Genomic DNA, 20,515 nt, shown 5'->3' with positions numbered 1-20,515 from the left:
GATGACTTTATTATAATGATTAAAGTCAGTCAAACATATACATCCTGTTTGTTTTCTTATTTTTAAGTAATGTCACATATCTGCTCCTTGTTATCAGTGAATGTAAATGTTATAAGCACATATTTAATTGTATCATATTCGTTTAATCATTGTTTTTGAACAGAGTAAAGAATAGGGTGTGTTTACACCCTTCCCAGTGGAATTTCCTGATTCTTTACAACAATTCCGGTGTTTTTTAATGTTGTCATTCGAATTTCTATGGCTGTAAATTCAGTGGACTTCAGCATGACAATTAGACAGACTTAATTTTAAAAATCAACATGTATAACAAAGCACAAAAAATAGGCAAATATAATATCTGGTCAGAATGTGAACCGCAATGTTCTGCTGCTCAGCAGATTTATTTCTAATTTGACTTGAAATTGTCAATATCGTTGATTATACATTCACAATTAGCAATTAGTTAATGCATCAGTTTACATGCATGAACTAGCAATGGACAATACTTCTACAGCATTTATTAATCTCAGTTCATGTTAATGTCAGCATTTACTGAAACATTTCTAAAATCAAACGTTATGTCTGGTAACATCAGTTCTCAACTCTGGCCCACCTTCCACATTCCTACCGAGTTTAGCCCCAACTCTGATCAATCACCTGAAGAGGCTAATCAGTGACTTCAGCAACAGACGCGTTCAATTTAATGTTTGGCTGCGCAGATTGTTTGACATATCGCATTAAAGTAACGCGAGATCGATTCAAATGTTACCGAGCAATCTGCACTTGAATCGCTATCGCGGTACTTAAATCTCATACACTGATAGATTTGCGCAGCGCCGCATTAAATTGAACGCGTCTATTCCTACAGACGTTGATTAGCTTGTTCGGGTGTTTTATATTAGAGTTGGGGCTAAACTCATGGGAAAATGGATATCGCGGGCCAGAGTTGAGAACCACTGCATTAGAGAGACATTTCAGACATTCCTAGGGAAGCTCTCGCGGTATTTCGATGTAATAAGCTGCGCAACTGCGCAGGAAGTCGTACGTATCTTTCGAGACTGGAGCATGGAGGTTACTCCTCCTTCACCGCACTTTGGAGCTTAAACCATCCAGTATTTCTCAACTTTAATACAGATTACCAGGAAAAATACCAAGATTTATTTCATGCACGATGGGATTTGAGGACTTTATTATGCCAACCATTGAAAGTATCAAGTACGTGAACGCACGCACGCACGCTGTCATACTATTTATGTGATTTTGCCTAATTTAGAATTTTTCGTAGTTAGTCGGTGCACGAAATTTTACTACATCATTGCAACTCTTACATTCATTTAATGGGTTTTACTCGTTGTTGCATAACTTGTAAGATTTCCTTCCTTACTTTCAGAGAGACGTTTAGCAACCTGGATCGGCCTAAACTTCAGCTCTTGGCACTCTCTTCTGCTGGGGTCGGAGGACTTTTGTGCTATTTGGCATGGAGGACATCTCCTAAAAAGATGACAATAGGCGATGGTTGGTGGGGAGCAGGTGAGAAACGTCTAAATGAGGACGAAACTGTTTACAAGTTTGTGGTGAAGACCTCAGAAGAAGAGATACAGGTGGGTATGAAAATGACTTTTTGTATAAGCCAGGCCCGGTTCCTGCCAGGTGCAAAAGGGTGGGCTAGCATATATCCTTGGTGGGCATTTAACACACACAACATATAGCCGCAAAAAAATTAAGAGACCATTTTTAAACGTTTTTTTTTTCGGATAAGAATGTGTTTTGGTAAAATGATCTTTTTTTATTCTGTGAACTTCTGACAATATTTTTCTCCATAATTTCATATACAAAAGTTGTATTTTTGGCAGAAAAAACTGGTCAAAACAAAAGATGATCTTCGTTTTTAAAACAGAAACATCGCAAAAAAACGAAATAAGTTCCTATTTAGTTTAAAGCAACACTAAACTAATATTTCTGAATGTTAGAAAAAGTAAAAAAAATGTTTTATGAAATAACCCTGATTTTTTTTGTTGTATTTATTGCCCTTAAGGTTTCCTTTTGTTGGAATTCAACATACACTGTAATGTATGACTATAATACATGCAGGATTTAAATGTTTTATGATTCTACAAAATACACGCATTACAGAAGACTGGGAGATTAAAACAAAATAATTATTATTGATTATTGCTTTTTTTATATATTTATGGTTGTAATAGTATAGAATAGTTGCCTTTTTTAAAGCCTTTGATTTTACTTATGTTTTAAGCAGTAATAACGCGGTTATGTAAACTGAACATAAATAGAAGCCTATAAAGTGGGCTACGAACAATCCCCATCACTGATATATCACTGACTTCAGTTTAATTTCGCAAAAAACTCCCGTTTTAATGAATGAATCTAATTAAACTGCACAATGAGGTCCGGCAGTGTTCGTAAACTAAACTATTTTGCACAGTGTTTCGCTACCACCTGCAGAATGAATTGGGGGTTTGAGATGTAGGGAGAAAGATTTATTTCTGAAGAGGGATCTTCGGAAGATTGAGCTTTCAGTCATTCTGACGGTCAACAGGTAAAAATCTAGCCCCATTGCAAACAAAATGATAGCTGTTAACAGCACAAAATAAGACTGCAAAAACTCCCGTTATAATAAACGAATCATACTTTACTGTACAATTACTTTTACATGCTGTTTATAATAAACTCAAAGCAAGCGTGCAGTTTGCCTAAAATAAACATTATTTTACTGCAAATGAAATGGTTTTGGTTACTGTGGTGCAAATAGTACAAACTATTTATTAAAGTGTGAAAGGCAAGGCAGCATTGACTGGGTGAAGGATGATGCATGGATGACCTAAAACTCTTTCTTCACCTAGGATCTGTACAGACGCATTGATCAAACGCGTTACACAGACCCACTTGAGGATTGCCGCTTTCATTATGGATTTAACTCGGCATATCTTAGAAATGTGGTGTCCTACTGGAGGCACCAGTTTGACTGGGGGAAGCAGGTGCAGATGATCAACCAATACCCTCATTTTAAAACCAAAATTGAGGGTAAGCATTTAAAATTTTTCCCTATGCAATTTAGTTATGGTTGATAACTCATATTTTGACCTCTTTACTGCCTCTTTTCAGGATTAGATGTTCATTTCATTCATGTGAAGCCTGCTCAGACGCCGGGACAGAAAGTTCTTTCACTCATGATGGTTCACGGCTGGCCTGGTTCCTTCTTTGAGTTTTACAAGGTCCTGCCCTTGCTCACTAAGACCGAGTCTGATGTGGTCTTTGAAGTTGTCTGTCCTTCCATTCCAGGCTACGGTTACTCTGAAGCTCCACATAAACAAGGTATATCTACCACTACCAGCATACAATGGGAGTCTATAGTAATAACATACGGCATAATACTAATAGACATTCCACCATGACATTGATGTCTTAAAATAATATATGAAGTTGATTTTTATTATTTATTTATTCTTTTAATTTTTTAATTTATATTAAATCCGAAGGATTTAACTCTATGGCTGCTGCCCGGATCTTTCATAAGCTTATGGAAAGACTGGGGTTCACTGAGTATTGCGTGCAAGGGGGAGACTGGGGATCCCTTATTACCAGCAACATGGCCCAGATGAAACCAGAGTGAGATCAATTTTACTCCACCATACTGAATTTATTTATTTATATTCTATATAACAAGTAATTCATTTCCATCATATTATCTGCTTATCCATGCCCCTTGCTGTTATGTACTGTAGATAAAGATCAATTGCACTGTCTATTGTTCTTTTTATTTTAAAAGGGTTGTTAGTGGCCTTCACTTGAACATGATCACTGCTAAGACTAGTAGTGTTGGACTCCTTTCCATACTTGTTGGTCGTTACCTTCCGTTCCTGGTGGGCTTCACAAAGGAAGATGTCAAACGACTCTATCCTTTCATGGAAAAGAATATATATGAAATGCTGAGAGAATCTGGTTATTTACACATTCAAGCCACTAAACCGGACACAGCAGGTATATATTATATTGTGCTGTGTTTTAAAGATATTTAAACTGTTATAGATGCATTTTATATATATATATTACAAGGATTTTGGGTCAGATTGGGATTTTATTGACACTTCATCCAAAGTTTACATTTTATCTGTTGATATATTTGCTATGAATCAAACCAGTGGTTTTGCATTGCAAGCACCATGCCATACCAGTAGAGCTACACTTTAATTGAGTTATTTACTATTAAACATTTTGTATGTCCCTGTAGGATGTGGACTGAATGACTCTCCAGTTGGATTGGCTGCCTATATCTTGGAAAAATTCTCTTCCTGGACAGACCTGCAAAACAGAGACTTGGAGGATGGGGGTTTGGAGAGGTAATAATAAAACATGTTTGTGGTATATAAAGAAAATAGCTGGTACAGATATGTGTATGTATACATTTTACAATCTGATACATTTCCCCTGGGAAGAACAAGTATTTCCACCCACTGCAGCATGGATGTAGTGCATACATTGCATCCACACTAAACCTACTAGTGTATAAACTGTGTCTAGTTTATTTATAATTTACAGCCCTTTTCTTTGACACAGAAAGTTCAGTCTAGATGACCTTCTTACAAATGTCATGATCTACTGGACCACATGTTCCATTATTCCCTCGATGCGTTTTTACAAAGAGAATCTGAAGAGACGCATTGTGGACAGTGTGTAAGTTAAAGTCTTAGTCACCTGAGGTCAATGCTTATTCAGAATTTTCATTACATCTTACAACTTTCTAAAGCTATTCTCTTATTTTCCCTAAAGCAACAACGTGATTGTGCCTACGGGCCTGGCTGCCTTTCCCAATGAGCTAGTCCACTGCCCTAAAACCTGGGCTAGCTCACAGTTTAGAGATATTCGTTCCTACTCTTACATGCCCAGAGGGGGACATTTTGCTGCTTTTGAAAAACCCCATCTTCTGGCTCAAGACATCATACAGTTTGTGGAGAAGGTGGAGAGTAAAAGACGCCAATAACAACTTCGTGGCAATTCTGCTGAATGTAGTTAATGTATTTCACATTATTATTTAGTCAGTCAATTCTTAGAAAAGGAAAGCTCATCAAGTTGTAGTTCACCAATGTTTATAAAATATAATTGTATAGATTTCTTTGCATGATATATTGTCAAGACATTTTTCTTAATAGTTATAAGTTTGTGATGTGAAACTGACATCAGTAAAATGTAAGTATTACTATCACAATCATCTGTTTACTTACTGTTATTAACCCTCGAAGATTTAATTATTTGTGATGAATAAACAAAATAAAAGCAATATTTAAAAAGTACAGATTTGTAGCACCAAACTCCATTGTGTTCATTAAAAATGTATACTGGCACGGAATTGTATAGTAATAAAAACAACTAACTGTTATTCAAGAGATGACAATCATCATGTACATTCATTTGGTTTTAGAAGCTTCCATTTAGCAAAATATTAAGATATCCTGTTATATACCGTGAAAGATAAAAAATGTATTGTGATCATGTAAACTGGTCATAAATAATCTAAGGGTTTAAAGCATCCAAAAAAATAATTTGTGAACAAAGCATATAAAACAACAGCCAAAATACAGACACAGTGATCCCTGAGAATGGAGTGAATCATGTTCCAACATTCCCTGAAATATGTCTTTATTCCCTGTCTGTCTAGGCCACACTTAATTTTCATTTACAGAAACCTTTGACAGTGATGGGAACCTGAAACCATACATAATCCTCCAGGTCATCTCGGTTACATTTTTGTAGCTCCCCAACGAGTGACAAATCACTGGCTATAGAGATGACATGTTGTTTCACTTTTGTGGGAACCTTGAAATCTACTTTTGGTTTGAACCCAGTAACGCCACAATCCCGGTGACCCAGAGCCATGATGGTGGTGGTCATGATACGCACAGACCTCGTATCCGATAGAAGGTCGGCCACAAACAGCGTGCGGAAGAGCTGTCTTAGACATGCTGAAGTCCTTAGGCTGTTTTCTCCAGCCCCGGTGGCCACAGCTTCCATGTTGACCTCGTATAGCTCGGTGGGGAGAATGGTAGACCCTCCCAGCATGAAGAGCACACGGGGGACTTGGCTAAGAGAAAACAGGGCTTCAAGGTGGGCCAGAACTTCATCCAGCTCCTGCAATGTCCGCTGGCAACGACGCCAGTCCAACCCCCCTGAGGTCTTCACAGGCCGATGGTTCACCAAACCCTCTGTCTGCGAGAAAGGAAGTTTATAAAGTCACACTATGGATGAAAGCAAACACTGTATAATAATCAACTTGTTTACAAACATGAAAAAAGTTGTACCTGTGTGGCATTATGCTGTTGTTTCTGAAGGACCACCATTTGGTCATAAGTCATGGGTAGCTGTTGCCTCTGAAAAAGGACACACTTAAGAAGCTCACAGACAAATCTACAGCAGCCGTCCTGTGTGAGTCGTCCTGGGTAGACAACTGTCACGCGTCCCTCCTCTTTTGCTCTTCTGAATATTTCTTCATCATCAATATTGTGTGCAGGAACAGCTTTAGTTTCACTATTATGCTGACTGCTGGAACCACTGCTTAAAGTGCAAGTTTGCTGGCAACCTTATATTAAAATAAGGAATATCAATTTAACAGTTTAGAGAATTAATAAGGTATTATAATTAAGTCTAAGAAAAGGCAGGAAATACACCACTTAGCAAAAAACGTGACCGAATGCCACCAACGTTACATACCTGGATCAGAACCATCATCGCGTTGTCCTGTTCTCGACTCTTCTGTGCTGTTAATATTTTCTTTGTCCTCTGGAGCATTACAAGACTCCACAACAGCCACATGCCTTGCGGTAAAACCAATGCTATCAAGTAAACACACATGTTCCACCTGTGAGTGTTGTGAGGATTCGTGATCATCGATATGGCAGAAATTGTTTCTTGCTAACGCTCCATCTGTTGAAACTTTCGAGTCCGCTTGAGTTTCGCATTGATCGACGTGATTAAGTTTGTTATTGCAACTGTTGTTGGAAGCCTCGACAGCGTAACTATATTTGATGACAGTCATATCCGCACTCTCAAACGCTCTCCTTCTTGATTTCTCTTCCATTTCTTCTGCTTAAGTTTGAATTTAGCCTCCGGTACTGCATCATGGGAAACCGGAAATGACAAGGAATAGAATAAAAGTCCTGAATGTAATGAATGTCCAAAATAGAATTAATTGGATTAAAATAACGGCAGGGTGTTAGAATGTTAAAGTGCCTATTTATATACATACACTTACAAACACGTTATTTATTGTTTCATTATTTGTTGTTCTCTTTGGGGATTCAAACCAGAAGCCACAAGACCCGCGCGCCATCTACAGGTTGAGTATTTTAATGTAACGTTATTCTGTCATGTTGGGACAATGCCTTGAAAGTGATTTTAAAGAGGCAAATTAATGGTAAAACAAGTATTGTACAAGTACATTTTATTTTAACAACGTTAGAGTGATATATTGCGTTATAATATTGCTTGCTTGCAAAGTTTTATCTTAGGGCGATGTCTTTTTAAAATAAATGTATTTAAAGTAAAAAGTAAGAGAGTAATATTCATGGGGTTTCTCTCATTTTTGTCCCTAGGCAAAACGACTAGTAGTACATTTGAATGTATGGCCGGAACACAGTATAGGTGCGTTGGGGGTCCAGATTTAATTCATTATTAATGAAAATAATTGTATTCTCCATTATTAAATGTCAGCATTCAAACACGAGTGAACTTTTTAGATAAAAAATTAAAAGAATTTTTTTACAAATACTAAAACATCTACATAAAGAGGAGACAAAGTAAAAGTGTCGTGCAGTATGGCAAGTATGACACAAGACACTCCAGTCTTTTCCAGCGCTTATCCGCTCACTCCCGCGGTTGCTACCCTACGAGCCTCACAACGCTCTGACGCTCAACCTAACCAACGTCAAGCGTGCGCTCCTCTCATCTCGCTGCCGCATCTATCCATCCAATCACAACCCCGCTTCCGTATGCAAGCCGACCAATCACAGCGCGGCATTTTACACAACGCCTCCACGTTACCTACGAAGCTAGGTTGCGTCGCCTCACAGTATACCCACACCAACTACAAATTGACAGTTTCTCAGGTGAGGCGCTACGCTACAGGAGCTGTTTCACTTTCTCTTGAGTTTCAGCGCGCATATCACTGTGAGCCTGGGGTTGCTTAACTCAAAACCCAGTTACCAGAAGCCCTCTCATCACGGCACCATGAGCAAAAAGAAAAAGGAGTGGAGAGCGGAGAAAGGTAAGACTCTGCTCGTGTGTCTTCCGTTAAAGGCAGGATTCAGAAGATAATGATGTCAGTCTGGGTTTTCACACTCACGGGGCTCATTCTGGGTTCACGCGGTAAACAGGAGGAGAGGAACGTGTTGAAATAGATGCACCGCTCTGAGAATCAACAGCATTGAGACTCACACCTTCACATGCAGGTGAAGCGTCTGTACAGGACGCTGTGATTCAGGCCCCGATGTGTTTAGCGTTTACACCTGTTTGAATGAAATCTGCTACTGGTGAGCATGCTGCGGAGTTAGTTATTTGGTGTCCTTGTAAATAGATAATCAAACGGACACGTTTGATTGATGCAGTGTTGCTGTATATTGTGTTAACAAATAAAATCTTACGTGCCACTTCTCATGAACTTGACTAAGGCACGTGCCATTGGTACATTGGTGATTGTAGCTGTAACAGGTGCATTGTTAAGCAGTGTCACACAGAGATTCTTGATCGTATAATTACTGATTGACTGCATTATGGGTTGTTTTTATATGACGTCTTGCAAACCGCCGCTTGTTACTCTCATAAAAACACATTTTAGTTTTGAAGGATGATTGTAGGAATAATGAGGATTGTTGTGTGGTATGTATTTGATATGGGAGCATTTGAAGCTGCAGGTGTGTTATTGCCAGTGGTTTTAATTCAAACACTATAATGACCTCCAACCCATTCATTATAATGTCAAAAATATATAAATGTGGATCATTAAATATAAACAATATATAAATGATGTTATTATTATTGGGATTTCAGTGAAATGTTTTGCTGACATTACCAACTAACTATTTTAAAATCATGAAGTGCTCATTGTGCTCATGAAGAGGTTCTTTTGAATGAAGTTCTTGTTGGTCTAACATTGGCAAGAGCAGGAAGACAACAAACAAACAGAATAAATAGATTGTTTGTATATTTAATGGTGTAACCTTTTGTCTTTGAGGAACTGTTTTAATTTAACTTGTGTTCTACAAGCATCTGATGGCTGGTTTTATTAGTGGCACCAATTTATTTAACATGTGAGCTGATGGAAAAGTAATTTTGACTGGGTTCAGTGAAATGACTCTGTAGGGGATTATCAGAAACAAAAGTGAAACCAAAAGAACAAGAGCTAAGTCGCCTATGTGTGGACATAGAATGAAGGGAGGAAGACGTTAGAAAATAGATTGTACGTGGAAATCGACTGTATAAAAAAAAGCTCTATGTCATTTATTAAACATGGCAAACTCCCGTACACAATGTTCTGAAATCAATGACTTGATTTCAATTAAATTCCCACCGTTTACGAAATGGAACTGATTGTATGCAGCCTGGTTCGGTGTCAAGCATGCAACTTTGGCCTGCAGCTGTATTCTATGCAGTGTACCCTCATTAGCCTGTCAGATATCGCACGCTTAGCCTGCTGCCACAATTACCACACCATTGAGCACCACTCTGACAGCAATGCATAAAGATAGTCGCAGATGTTCCTTTATGAGCCGCTCTTGTTCTATATAAACTGATTAGCTTGGCTTCACAAGACATCTTCCCATGATCTATCTGTTTGTGACATGTGACACATTCTGACACCTCGTCTTCTGTTCCACAGAACGCTTACTCAGCCTTTCCACCGAGGATAGACGCAAAGATTATCGGGGCAACTATCTGGAACTGGACAAGATACCCACCTGGGCAAGTCAAGAGAACAGTACAGGTAAATCTCAACATCTGCATCCAGTTGCATGACCCCTTACAATTTTATTTTTACGTAAGCGGTTTCTTGCAACTGTGCTTGTTTTTTTCTTTCTTGAAGAGAATTCTTGTAGTTTGCTGAAAACAAAATTTGTCAAGGTAAGTATTAAGTACAAAGGTATCTCAAATTCATATTGGAGAACTGCTTTAGGGGTCTTTTAGGGCTTGTGTTTCGCTCATTTTGCCATTCTCAAAAGGGTACCAGTTATTTCTTACCCTTCTCTGCCATCAGCCATCACAGTCACTACTCTGCATGCAAATGTCTTGCTGCCCTTTTTCAAAGATGACACATGGATCAGTCTTGCCCTGACAGCTCAGATGTCATGGCTTATTTATGGATGAACCTGGCAAAGCTTGAAAAGGGTATCAGACACTGTTCCTGTTTGTACACCTTTATTTGCTGCTAGATTGGTTCTTTGGTATGGTTGTGCTTTTTGGACAAGTTATCTTAGTTTAGTTTTTGTAGAAGAAAGGTCAGCATCGAAAGGCCATAGATGTAAGACACAGTTTTAAAATGTGGTTTTGATGGACTCAGATAAGGTCTCCAGTAATGTTAAGCTTTACAGTTATACTTTGTGGCTGCACAGAGTAGTACACAACATTCTTTCAATACGTTTACATCAGTACAATGTGAGCATGTTACCTGAACGTGATCCGTCACTTGGAAGTTCAAATCACGTATTCAGCCAACATTGCGATTCTGCTTGCGTATTAATGGTGCCACAGAAATTCAAATGTATGGCTTGTCGCTGCACATCAAGTTGGGAGTTTGTCCATTTGCATTTATACATTGTGCAGACATTAGTAGAGTGACTTCGAGTGCATTTAACTCGATTTTTTTATTTACTAGTATGTATGTTCTCTGTAATCTAGCATGACTTATGCTTTTCAAATGCTTTGTTTTACCTATTGGCAGGAACACAATTTTCACTTAGCTCCTCCAGCCCATTTCATCTTTAGTCTATGTAGTGAAAAGGTGTCACAAATGTTACATGGGCCATTTCCTCTGCCTCAGATGGACACCATCCTGTTTATGCTTCACCAAATGGCTTCGTCCTGTGCCAGCAGGCCTGGAGATGATCTGAGAGCTGGTGAACTGGTTCATGGATATTAGGACTGTATATTTGCTCCTGGTTTACCAATCTAAGATGACATTCTGCATGATGTGCTATAGACAGTTTTGCAAATAAGCATTATGAAAACAATTGAGCACAGTTGCCTTTGCATTTTATTTTTATTCCTACGAGATTGCATAGGGTTGACCAACTGGGCAATGGCAGCAGTGTAGACCCGATGGTTTGGACGTTCTAGCTGTTTTGCTAGCCCATATGCACAGTGTTGAGTGCCAGTAACCTTCCAGATCTGATTTCGTTGGTTCCTATTTTCTCAGGGTTCTGTTAGCTGATATGAAACTCTAGAGTGCATCCAAAAGGTGACTTTGCTATCGGTGGATATGCTTTTCATACCTGTAATACCTGTCAACATTACAAATCAAATATTTGGACACTATTCTTTTTGCAGATTAGAAAAGCTACTGAAAATACAAAATTACTTTTGTTGTGACTACATATTTGATCAGTCTAAACCAAATTCATGAGAAATTCTCCAGACATCATTGGACTTGAAAGATGGAAATATATGTCAGTGTTTACAAAGATGTAGATCATTGAACTGGACTTTTACTGAGTCAATGTGCAGTTGACATTAGTAGCACTGACTTAGTTAACATTTTATTCTCTACTCCGTACAGCTACAGAGGATGAAGAACAGAAGTCTTCCTCCCCGGCCGACAAAGTGTCTCTGTACAAAGGTGACATTACTATTCTGGAGGTGGATGCCATAGTAAATGCTGGTGAGTGTTCTGATTTTAACCAATTTCTTTCCTACGACCTCAAGGTCAGGCTGATGACTAGTTGTTGCATTTTATGAAGGCCTTGAATAAACCAATATTGTGGTTGTATGTGTAAACCTTTGCACATGGTACAGTCCACTTTGCATTTGTTGAGCTGGCCCTCCATCTAGTGTCCGTAAGCGGAATAGGCACAACTACTTTTTCGGTGCTGATGATGCAGTATGCTGTAGAGCCATTTCAGTACATTTTTCTCTTTTTAGCAATTGTCTGGTATGATTAACGGGGGTGTTGTTTTTAAATGATGAGATGTGTGCAAATTTCCTCTTTAAAATTAAACGTCTAGTCTGGTAAGGGAAGACATCAAACAAAATGGGTAAAAAAAGGCAAATTTCACTTGCAGAGTGAGATTGTGTTTTGCATCTCTTTGGCTTGTTAATTGTCTTGTTCTCATATTGTATAAAATCTATTTATGTCGTGCCTGTTATCACCTTTAAAACTGTGTAGTTTGGCAACTCAAAGCTCTTTTACTTCTGGAATGAAAAGCGCTGGTTTGAGTGGTTTTCTGTTGTGGTAAATGAGCAGTAGACACTCATGGTTTGCTTTAAAAGCTGGCTGCTCTTCATGATTTAGTATGTGTACTCTAGCAGATGGTTGAATCATTGCTTACATTGTATAGAAAGTTCCAGTTCTTCACTCAAACTGTTAATCTCCACATTCCTGACCACAGAAGATGATTGGAAATGATGCGCGTGTTGTCATTTGGGTCTTTTGATGAACATGAGGGAATTTCTGTCTGTTGAATTTCTTCTGAATTTTGAAATCTCCTAACATCCGTTTTGTGCTCTCTGCTGTCAATGTACAAAGATTGTTTGTGAATGATTGAATATCTATTAGGGTTTTTTCTCATCTTGCCATAATTCAAGCACTATAGAGCTGTGTGTTGTGGCACATTTTATATGTTTTGAGAATTTAAACAATCCAAACTTAAATTTTCTTCCTCCAATGAGAGGAACCATTATTTTGACCAAAGTATCTTTTGGCCAAGAGACCGTTAGCTCTGGTTACTTTGTTAAATTGAGTTAAAATGAGTGTTTCCACACCATTCAACGGCATTTTTGAAAGTTTTGGTAGCATTTCTAGATGCTCTTTCTGACCCTAGGCCTAATTCCTTCTTTAAATAAAATAAGCACATAGTATTTATTTGGGAAACATCTTTTTTTTTTAAATGAATAACTATTGTAAAATAATTGATGCATATTAGGTGTTTGGAAAATACACAATAAATGAAGTTAAAAGAGGGAAACAAACAGTAAGAAGCTTTTAATTTTCTTTAAAGTTTTGTTTTTTTGACACTGTGTCTCTGACTTGACCTTAGCACAGTAAAACCTTGCAAAAAGTTTCAAAAGGTATTGCAAAGAAAACAGGAAGTGGGGGAACACGCTGAGAGGGCCGCGGCTCTAAAGTGGGGGTCTGACACAGTTACGATGTGAAACTACATCTGTAAGCAGAATGAATCACGTGTTTGGTTACACTGCACACAAGGTTCTCTCAGTGCTTGTTTCAACAGGTTTGTTGGCGGATCCTTCACATCAGCGGTCACATTTAAGAACGCAGAACATTTCTGTAGGGTTTGTGAGATTGAATTAGGAAAGTAATTGGTTTAAAGGCTCAGAGTATGAAGGAGGCGACTTATCATGCAGACGGGTGGCTGTTCATCCATCATAGGCCACTGGCTTAGGCCAGGAAAGTAATCGCATTATTGCTACAGTGCTGTGGTGACGCTCTTAAAACCCCATTTTGCTCCAGCGTTTTTGAGTTTTGATTCCTGGAATGATGTTTTCATCTCAAAGAGCTATAATATGATGAAAAGGATAAAGCCTCGCCGCGATGGCAAGGATTTGAATGTGTTTCCAGTCTGGCTAGATCATGTGTGTAAAGCATTATGCGGTTAGAAAAAAGATCTCCAGTCCAGGGTCTTTTGTCTACGTCAGTTAGTTTGTTTAAAACTTTGTTTAAAACTGGAGCTTTAGAAGTGCTCAACATTATAAAAAGGTGGATGGTGAAGCGTGTTTGCACGAGTCCCTCAGAGATTTGATGAATCTGGGGCGATTTTACTGATTTGCAATTCCCTGCAGATTGCATCATCTAATAGATTTGGCATCTTTGGCATCATCAATAGATATGTAAGTTTGGGATCTATTTCAAATCCTTGATGAAGATCGTTGATTGGGACCCTTCTCTACTTCTTTTGTCTTCCTCTTTGTAGGGATTTATTATTGTTAGTTGGATTTCTAAGTGCAAGAAAATAACACTGTATGATTTCCAGTGTCGTGCACCCACCCGACTGTCTTCGCTGCCCCCAGAACTTGCAGAGAGAAACTGTTATAAAACTCTGAGAGGAATGAAATTGAGTGATCAAGAGAGTCATAAACTCTCTTGTCCTCAGATTATAATCGTTTTATTCATCTCATTGCCACCCCTCTCTCATGAACCAATTTACTGCATGTAAGATTGAAGAATATTACTGCAATAAAAAAATCCCTGGGTCCTCCCGGCCAAAAGGCCTCATTCAGATCAGGTTATTATATTCTAGAACTTCGGCTTTATTTATGAGTTGAAGTGAGAAGGATTAGATTTGCTTTCCTAGTTTTGCTTAATTTTTTAAAATAAATAGTTCACCCAAAGACTCATAGAGTGATTATTTATCTTTTTTTTTTTTTTAGGGGGAAAGTAAAATTAGACCTAAAGGTGACAATCATGTTCTTCTTCAAAAGCTTTTTTCTGTCATTCTGGTTTAGCGTGTTGCCATGATCACACTTTTGAATTAGCTCACCGAGGCGTCTCTTAGTAATCACATGTTCTGCATTGCCTGACATCTCTGAAATGGATCTGGAACGAAATGAATTTCCATACTTATTTATTTTGTACAGCGCTTGGATACTATTGGCCAATTTGTGCCAAGCCATTCTCGCAGGGATTTCAGTTGATTATTTATTTATTCTAGTACACTAGGCTGATCAACAAAATCACAGTCACAATCTGAAGAACGTCCCATTGATTTTGTTGTTTCATCCAAAAACAAAAGATTTTTTTACTCCAGCGTTATTAGTTAATAAAGTGTGCTGCTTTTTCACACGGGCCATGTAGAGTTTGCATTGGAAATGTCAGGCGGCATGAAATTAAATGGCAACTGTAATTAATTCTGGGCGGCTTCATGCTGCATGCTGAGAGAGGTGAGGCTGTAAGCACGTTAAATGGGTTTTTAAATCACTCTCTGGATGGCCAATTATTTTTTCATGGAAATAAATTTCTTGTCAGAGCTGCTAATTGAAATAGCAACTGACACCAGGGTCGTGATAGGTGCGAAAATTTTAATTGCTCTCCCTTTCTAGTTTTCACACAAGATGCTGTTTCGCTAAGCAAACAAAACAAACACCAAATAAAAATGTCAAAATCTGACAGGGCGGTCAGGTGATAGAGCTGTTAAATATAGAGTCATAACTTTAAGCAGAAATATCTGTTATTGACAAAAAAAATATGCACGTGAAATATTATTACATAGTGTATCTTTTCAAAGTCTTCTTCATCTCGAACAAACCTGAGTTATTTTAAGCGTGAGCATCATCATTTGAAGATGCCGGCCTTTGTGCTGAAGAAGGCAAAGTGACGTTTTGTAATTAGGGAGCTCTTTAAGAGAGATTCTGAAAGCTTTGTCTCTTGCCCTGTAGCGTGGCGAGACTCAGCCACAGATGAGAACAGTAATGGAGTCTAATGCACTCTGAACATTAAATGGTCTATGAGTCACAAAGCTTAATGGAGAGCACTTGCATGTTTAACCGAAGACGGGCCTCGACTCTTTTGTAATTGACATTTGAGAGTGAGGGAAAAAGAAATGCTCATCAACACCGCTGACAAAAGGTAAAAAAAAGGCTTCATCTAAAGAACAAGGCCCATCAGAGCTTATTTTGCTAGAAGCTGTTGTGAGAGACAAGTTAAAGTCTTCTTGTGTTTTTATCCTCTTTAATGTATCTGATGTTTTTGTAAGTGTTGGTTGGGGCCACACAGAATTTTTATTTGGAGAACTCCCAAAAAAGCGTATTACAGATTCTTGTTTTTTTTTGGGTCTGTACAACGGTTTACTTTTAACTTTGCAAAATTGGTTTGTGTAATTGTAGTAAATCTGGACTGATTTAAGCTTTGTTTAAGACACATCACCACGTGTAATGCTTTTAAAAGTGTTTTTAAGGAATAGTTCACCCTCAATAAAATAATGTCATAGTTTACTCACCCTGTTGTCATTTTAAACCTGTGTGACTTTCTTTCTTCTGCAGAACAAAAAAGAAGATATTTGGTGTAATGTAACAGGTTTTGAAATGACAAGAGGGCATGTGAATTTTTAAAGGTGAACTATTCCTTTAAATCTTTAGCAGAATTCTGTACCCAAAATTAGCAGAGAAAATGTGTCTAGGCATTTGTCCTGGGATCGTTAGATTTTGTTCATTCACACTGCCAGTGGTTTTCTGGAATCTGTGCTTGCCTTCACACACATACCGTGAAGATTCCATAAAGACATATTACGTGATATACTGTAATTTAATGTTATTTGCATTTTTTATCGTAAAAAAATAGGGTTGATCACGGTGAATATATTTCCTTGCTGTGTTTTTAAGTGGCTAAATAGCGCAATTTGTTATTATTACTGCCTTCCTTTATTTAGTGGCAAATAGGCCTAAATAATCTCTCTTTTTGGTTTATATTCTGCCCCATATATTGTTGCCTTTTGGAAATGACAAAGACGTCAATTTTAAAATAAACTTTTTAGGGTTCGAGCCCGAAGGGCTAGAAACCTATTGTATTTGTTGGTTTTATTAGGGTTCGAGCCCGTAGGGCTAGAAACCTATTGTATTTGTAGGTTTTATTAGGGTTTCGAGCACGAAGTGCTGAAAACCTATTGTTTTTGTAAGGATTTTTATTAGGGTTCGAGCCCGAAGGGCTAGAAACCTATTGTATTTGTTGGTTTTATTATTCTTCTTCTTATTATTATTCTGCCATAAAACTGATACTGCAGCCCAAACCGTAAGGCCGACAGAGCTGAGACTTGGTCAGATGGTAGTAGTCCTTGTCGCTACTCAGATACACGGAGCCAGCCATATCGACCCATAGGTGGCGCTATAGCAATACCAAACGCGTTTGCGCTTGTTACTCCGAAACCGTTTGTCGCACACCCAAGTGTCTTATATCAGTGTAATCACTGGCTCAAAACTTAAAAAACGTATATCTCCGATTTCATTTCCGCCATTATAGATTTTTCGCTAATTAGCATTTTATGAAAAAAAAAAAAAATGAACTAGTCCCTGGATTTTTGCCCTATTGGAACCAAACCAACGTTGATGAGTTCTGTGGAGTGTGAATATGAATAATTATTAAAAAAAAGTTCAATTTTCAATTCACGGTCGCTAGGTGGCGCTAAAACATCCAAACCGGAAGTAACATATTTAGCTAAAATGGCCATAACTCCTGAACTGTTTGAGATATCTTCATGGGGCTTGGAACATATGTGTAGACCCTCAGTCCGGGGTCACAATAAAAAAACAGTGGCGTTTGGCCACTAGATGGCGCTATAATTTGAATGAGCTAGAAAATGTCTATAACTACGCAACAGTTTGCCCGATTGACTTATTATTTGGTATGGTGTGTCTTTGTCTCATTCTACATAAATATCTAAATGGACATTGGCGTATATCAAAAAACATGGCCGCCATTGGTCGATGAAGTTTGAGCACTCATTACGCCGGGTTAACGGAGGCCGATCAAATCGCCACTCACTGGGCTTATTTGTCTCATGGTCCTGACGGTGTGTAAGAAACATGAACTTATTCGGCCACCGGGGGGCGTAATAGCGCTTTTGGAGTGCATGCACAACTGTGTATCACGTGATATTTGACATTTACCCAAACTATGGTTATAATATGATAGTACTCTTCATTCTGAGCAACTTTGCCTCTGGAACAACTTCTATTGATCAAACGGTTCGTGAGTTATCGCTGATGATGTCAAAAACCTACTTTCGCGAACTAGTTCCTGGTTTTTCAACCGATCGGAACCAAACCAATGCAGATGACTTCTGTGGAGTGTGAATGTAAATAATCATTGAAAAAAAGTTGCAATTTTTCTTTCACCGCTGCTTAGGGACGCCAAAACTTAAAATGGTCTGAGCCTATCACATTAAAATGGCCATAAATCCAGAACGGCTTAACATATCATCATGGGGCTCAGATGATATGTGTAGACCATCACTCCAAGGTCACCTACAAAAGAAGGTAGCGTTTGGATACTAGGTGGCGCTAAAACATTAAAAAAGGCAAAATGTACATGTATTTTGGTGGCCTGGACAACTTTGTGTCATGTGACATTTGACTAATACACAAACTATTGATATCAAACGATAGATCTCCTCATTCATAACAACTTTGCCTCTTGAACCATTGATGTCTATCAAATGGTTTGTGAGTTATTGGTGATGATGTATAAAACCTACTTTTGCAAACTTGTTCAAAGATTTTCAAGCAATTACAAAATTTCCACCACAGTACATTTCTCTGGACTCTCTAGGTCAATAATCATCAAAAACATGTTGAGTTTTTTTAGTTTTGTGACCATAACAGTGTCCTTTTTGATATTAGCGTGAATCGAGTACGGTGAAGGTCGCTAGTCCTTAATAAATGATCCAACTGACTTGCCATTTAGTACTATTATACATATTATGATACTTAACAATCATGCAAAATGTGATGCTCATAGGAATAGGCTTTCCTTCATAAGAGTCAAAAAGGTGAAATATCATTCATTTCAATGGCTTTCTTATAGAGTCACCAGATCACAATGCATGTAGCTTTGCTTAAGGAACGATAAATGTGTGCAGGATAAAGGTGTGTAGTGTGCATGTGTGTATGTTTCTGGGTATCATTTCCCTCTTTATCATAAGAGTGTGAATGCACTGTATAGTTCTGTGTGTCTTGTGTGATCGAGACTGTGCATGTGTGTGTAATGAAATATGTCTCACAGGAAGACAGTGTTAGAAATATAATGTATTACAGATTAAAAGTTGCTCCATATTTACACATCTATAAATATAGCACATGTCTGGCTGGTTTTAAGATGCTGTGTTGATATATATATATATATACAACACACCTTTATTAGATAAAACCAGATTAATAGCATGTAAACCCAAATTGCTACTCAGCCAGTCACATGGCAGCAACTCAATGCATTTAGGCATTTAGACATGGTAAACATGACTTCCTGAAGTTCAAACCAAACATCAAAATTGAGAAGAAATGGGATATATCATGTGAGGTGTGTCTACCAAAGAAACATAATTTAAATGGCACGTCCTTCTAAAATATTATTGCAGACAAAGTCAATGTCCTACTGACCACAATGTATTCATGAATATGAATCAATGTATCCATTTAAAATTGTCCTAAATTTTAAATTCAATTTTAATTCTTCAAAACACAAAAGAGGCTATGTTGAAAAATATGCATTAAATTAACAAAAAAGACCAATATCTCTGCAATCGAATGTCATAGAGACAAAGAAGTTGCTTCGTTCTACTCATGGAAAAGTGTATTATAATATGACAGGTGACAAGCTATGCCCATAGCAACTAAACAGATTAGCTCTACAATCAGTTACACAGACGTGTATCTCTGCAGTTGAATATTGTAGAGACACAGGGGTTCGGTTAATTTCACTTGTGACTTAATGTAATATCAATTGGCAGGTGCCATACCACACCCATAGCAACTAAACTGTTAACTTAGCAACCATTAAGCTAGACCTCCATCTCTGCAATAGAGCATCGCAGAGTCACTGGAGTTGTTTCGCCACTTGTGGTTTGATGTGTTATTAATTGGCAGGTGCCATTCCACGCCAATAGCAACCAAACGGATTAGCTTAGCAACCTTTTAGCAAGATCTATATCTCTGCAACTGTATTAAATGTTTCTGACATTTTACTTGGTGCGCTAGAGTGTCGTCCGTCCTTGATCTGTTATGGTGCGATTCTTGAAACTGATCGGCGATGGCAGACGTACCTTAGATGCCTTAAATCGCTCGAACCCGCTAAATGCTGCTTGCAGCTTTAATTATTATTATTATTTTTCCGCCATAAAACCGGTCGCCCAGCCCAAACCGTAAGTCGTAGAAACTCGACACTTGGTCATTTGGTTGTATCTGTGCAGGCTACTCAGATACAGTGACCCAGCCAAATCGGCCCATAGGTGGCGCTACAGCGATGAAAAGCGTGTTTGCGCACGTTAACGCTCGTTACTCCTAAACCGTTTGTCGCACACCCAAGTGTTTTATATCATTGTAATCATTGGCTCAAAACCTAAAAAACGTATATCCCCGATTTCATTTCCGGTATGCAAATTTTCCCGCTAATTTGCATTTTAGGAAAAAAATAAAAAATGAACTAGTCCCTGGATTTTTGCCCGATCGGAACCAAACCAACGCTGATAAATTCTGTGGAGTGTGAATGTAAATATTCATTGAAAAAAAGTTGAAATTTCGATTCAGGGTCGCTAGGGGGCATCAAAACGTCAAACCCGGAAGTAGCCTATTTCAT

General features: G+C 38.2%; 3 protein-coding genes across 5 annotated transcripts in view; 2 read left to right on the top strand and 1 right to left on the bottom strand.

The window, feature by feature from the left end:
* Nucleotides 1-1,041: 1,041 nt before the first annotated feature.
* ephx5 (epoxide hydrolase 5) lies at nucleotides 1,042-5,309 on the top strand. Of its 2 annotated transcripts, none has more exons than XM_056760609.1 (9): nucleotides 1,042-1,215; nucleotides 1,391-1,601; nucleotides 2,862-3,042; nucleotides 3,124-3,333; nucleotides 3,498-3,627; nucleotides 3,788-3,999; nucleotides 4,250-4,358; nucleotides 4,576-4,692; nucleotides 4,789-5,309. In XM_056760609.1, the coding sequence occupies exons 1-9, from the start codon at nucleotides 1,172-1,174 to the stop codon at nucleotides 4,997-4,999; spliced, it is 1,425 nt and encodes a 474-aa protein (XP_056616587.1). In that variant the 5' UTR covers nucleotides 1,042-1,171; the 3' UTR covers nucleotides 5,000-5,309. The 2 variants fall into 2 exon arrangements, with proteins under 2 accessions (XP_056616587.1, XP_056616588.1); XM_056760610.1 differs by having other exon boundaries at nucleotides 1,076-1,215; nucleotides 1,391-1,530.
* A 149-nt stretch (nucleotides 5,310-5,458) lies between these two features.
* Nucleotides 5,459-7,119, bottom strand: mad2l1bp (MAD2L1 binding protein). The gene is made up of 3 exons (XM_056760620.1): nucleotides 6,724-7,119; nucleotides 6,315-6,592; nucleotides 5,459-6,222 (listed from the first exon to the last, which is right to left on the bottom strand). The coding sequence occupies exons 1-3, from the start codon at nucleotides 7,088-7,090 to the stop codon at nucleotides 5,689-5,691; spliced, it is 1,179 nt and encodes a 392-aa protein (XP_056616598.1). The 5' UTR covers nucleotides 7,091-7,119; the 3' UTR covers nucleotides 5,459-5,688.
* A 925-nt stretch (nucleotides 7,120-8,044) lies between these two features.
* macrod2 (mono-ADP ribosylhydrolase 2) overlaps nucleotides 8,045-20,515 on the top strand; it is a 473,143-nt gene continuing 460,672 nt past the window's right edge. The window contains exons 1-3 of one of the 2 annotated variants that reach the window (XM_056760614.1): nucleotides 8,045-8,275; nucleotides 9,887-9,991; nucleotides 11,780-11,881. In XM_056760614.1, the coding sequence (XP_056616592.1) occupies nucleotides 8,239-8,275; nucleotides 9,887-9,991; nucleotides 11,780-11,881 (244 nt within the window). In that variant the 5' untranslated portion in view covers nucleotides 8,045-8,238. The remainder of the gene's footprint in view (nucleotides 8,276-9,886; nucleotides 9,992-11,779; nucleotides 11,882-20,515) is intronic. The other variant, XM_056760615.1, reaches the window with a different exon arrangement.

Source organism: Triplophysa dalaica, chromosome 11 (assembly GCF_015846415.1).
Source record: "Triplophysa dalaica isolate WHDGS20190420 chromosome 11, ASM1584641v1, whole genome shotgun sequence".
Taxonomy (NCBI): Eukaryota; Metazoa; Chordata; class Actinopteri; order Cypriniformes; family Nemacheilidae; genus Triplophysa; species Triplophysa dalaica.
This window is presented reverse-complemented; position numbering and strand designations above follow the sequence as displayed.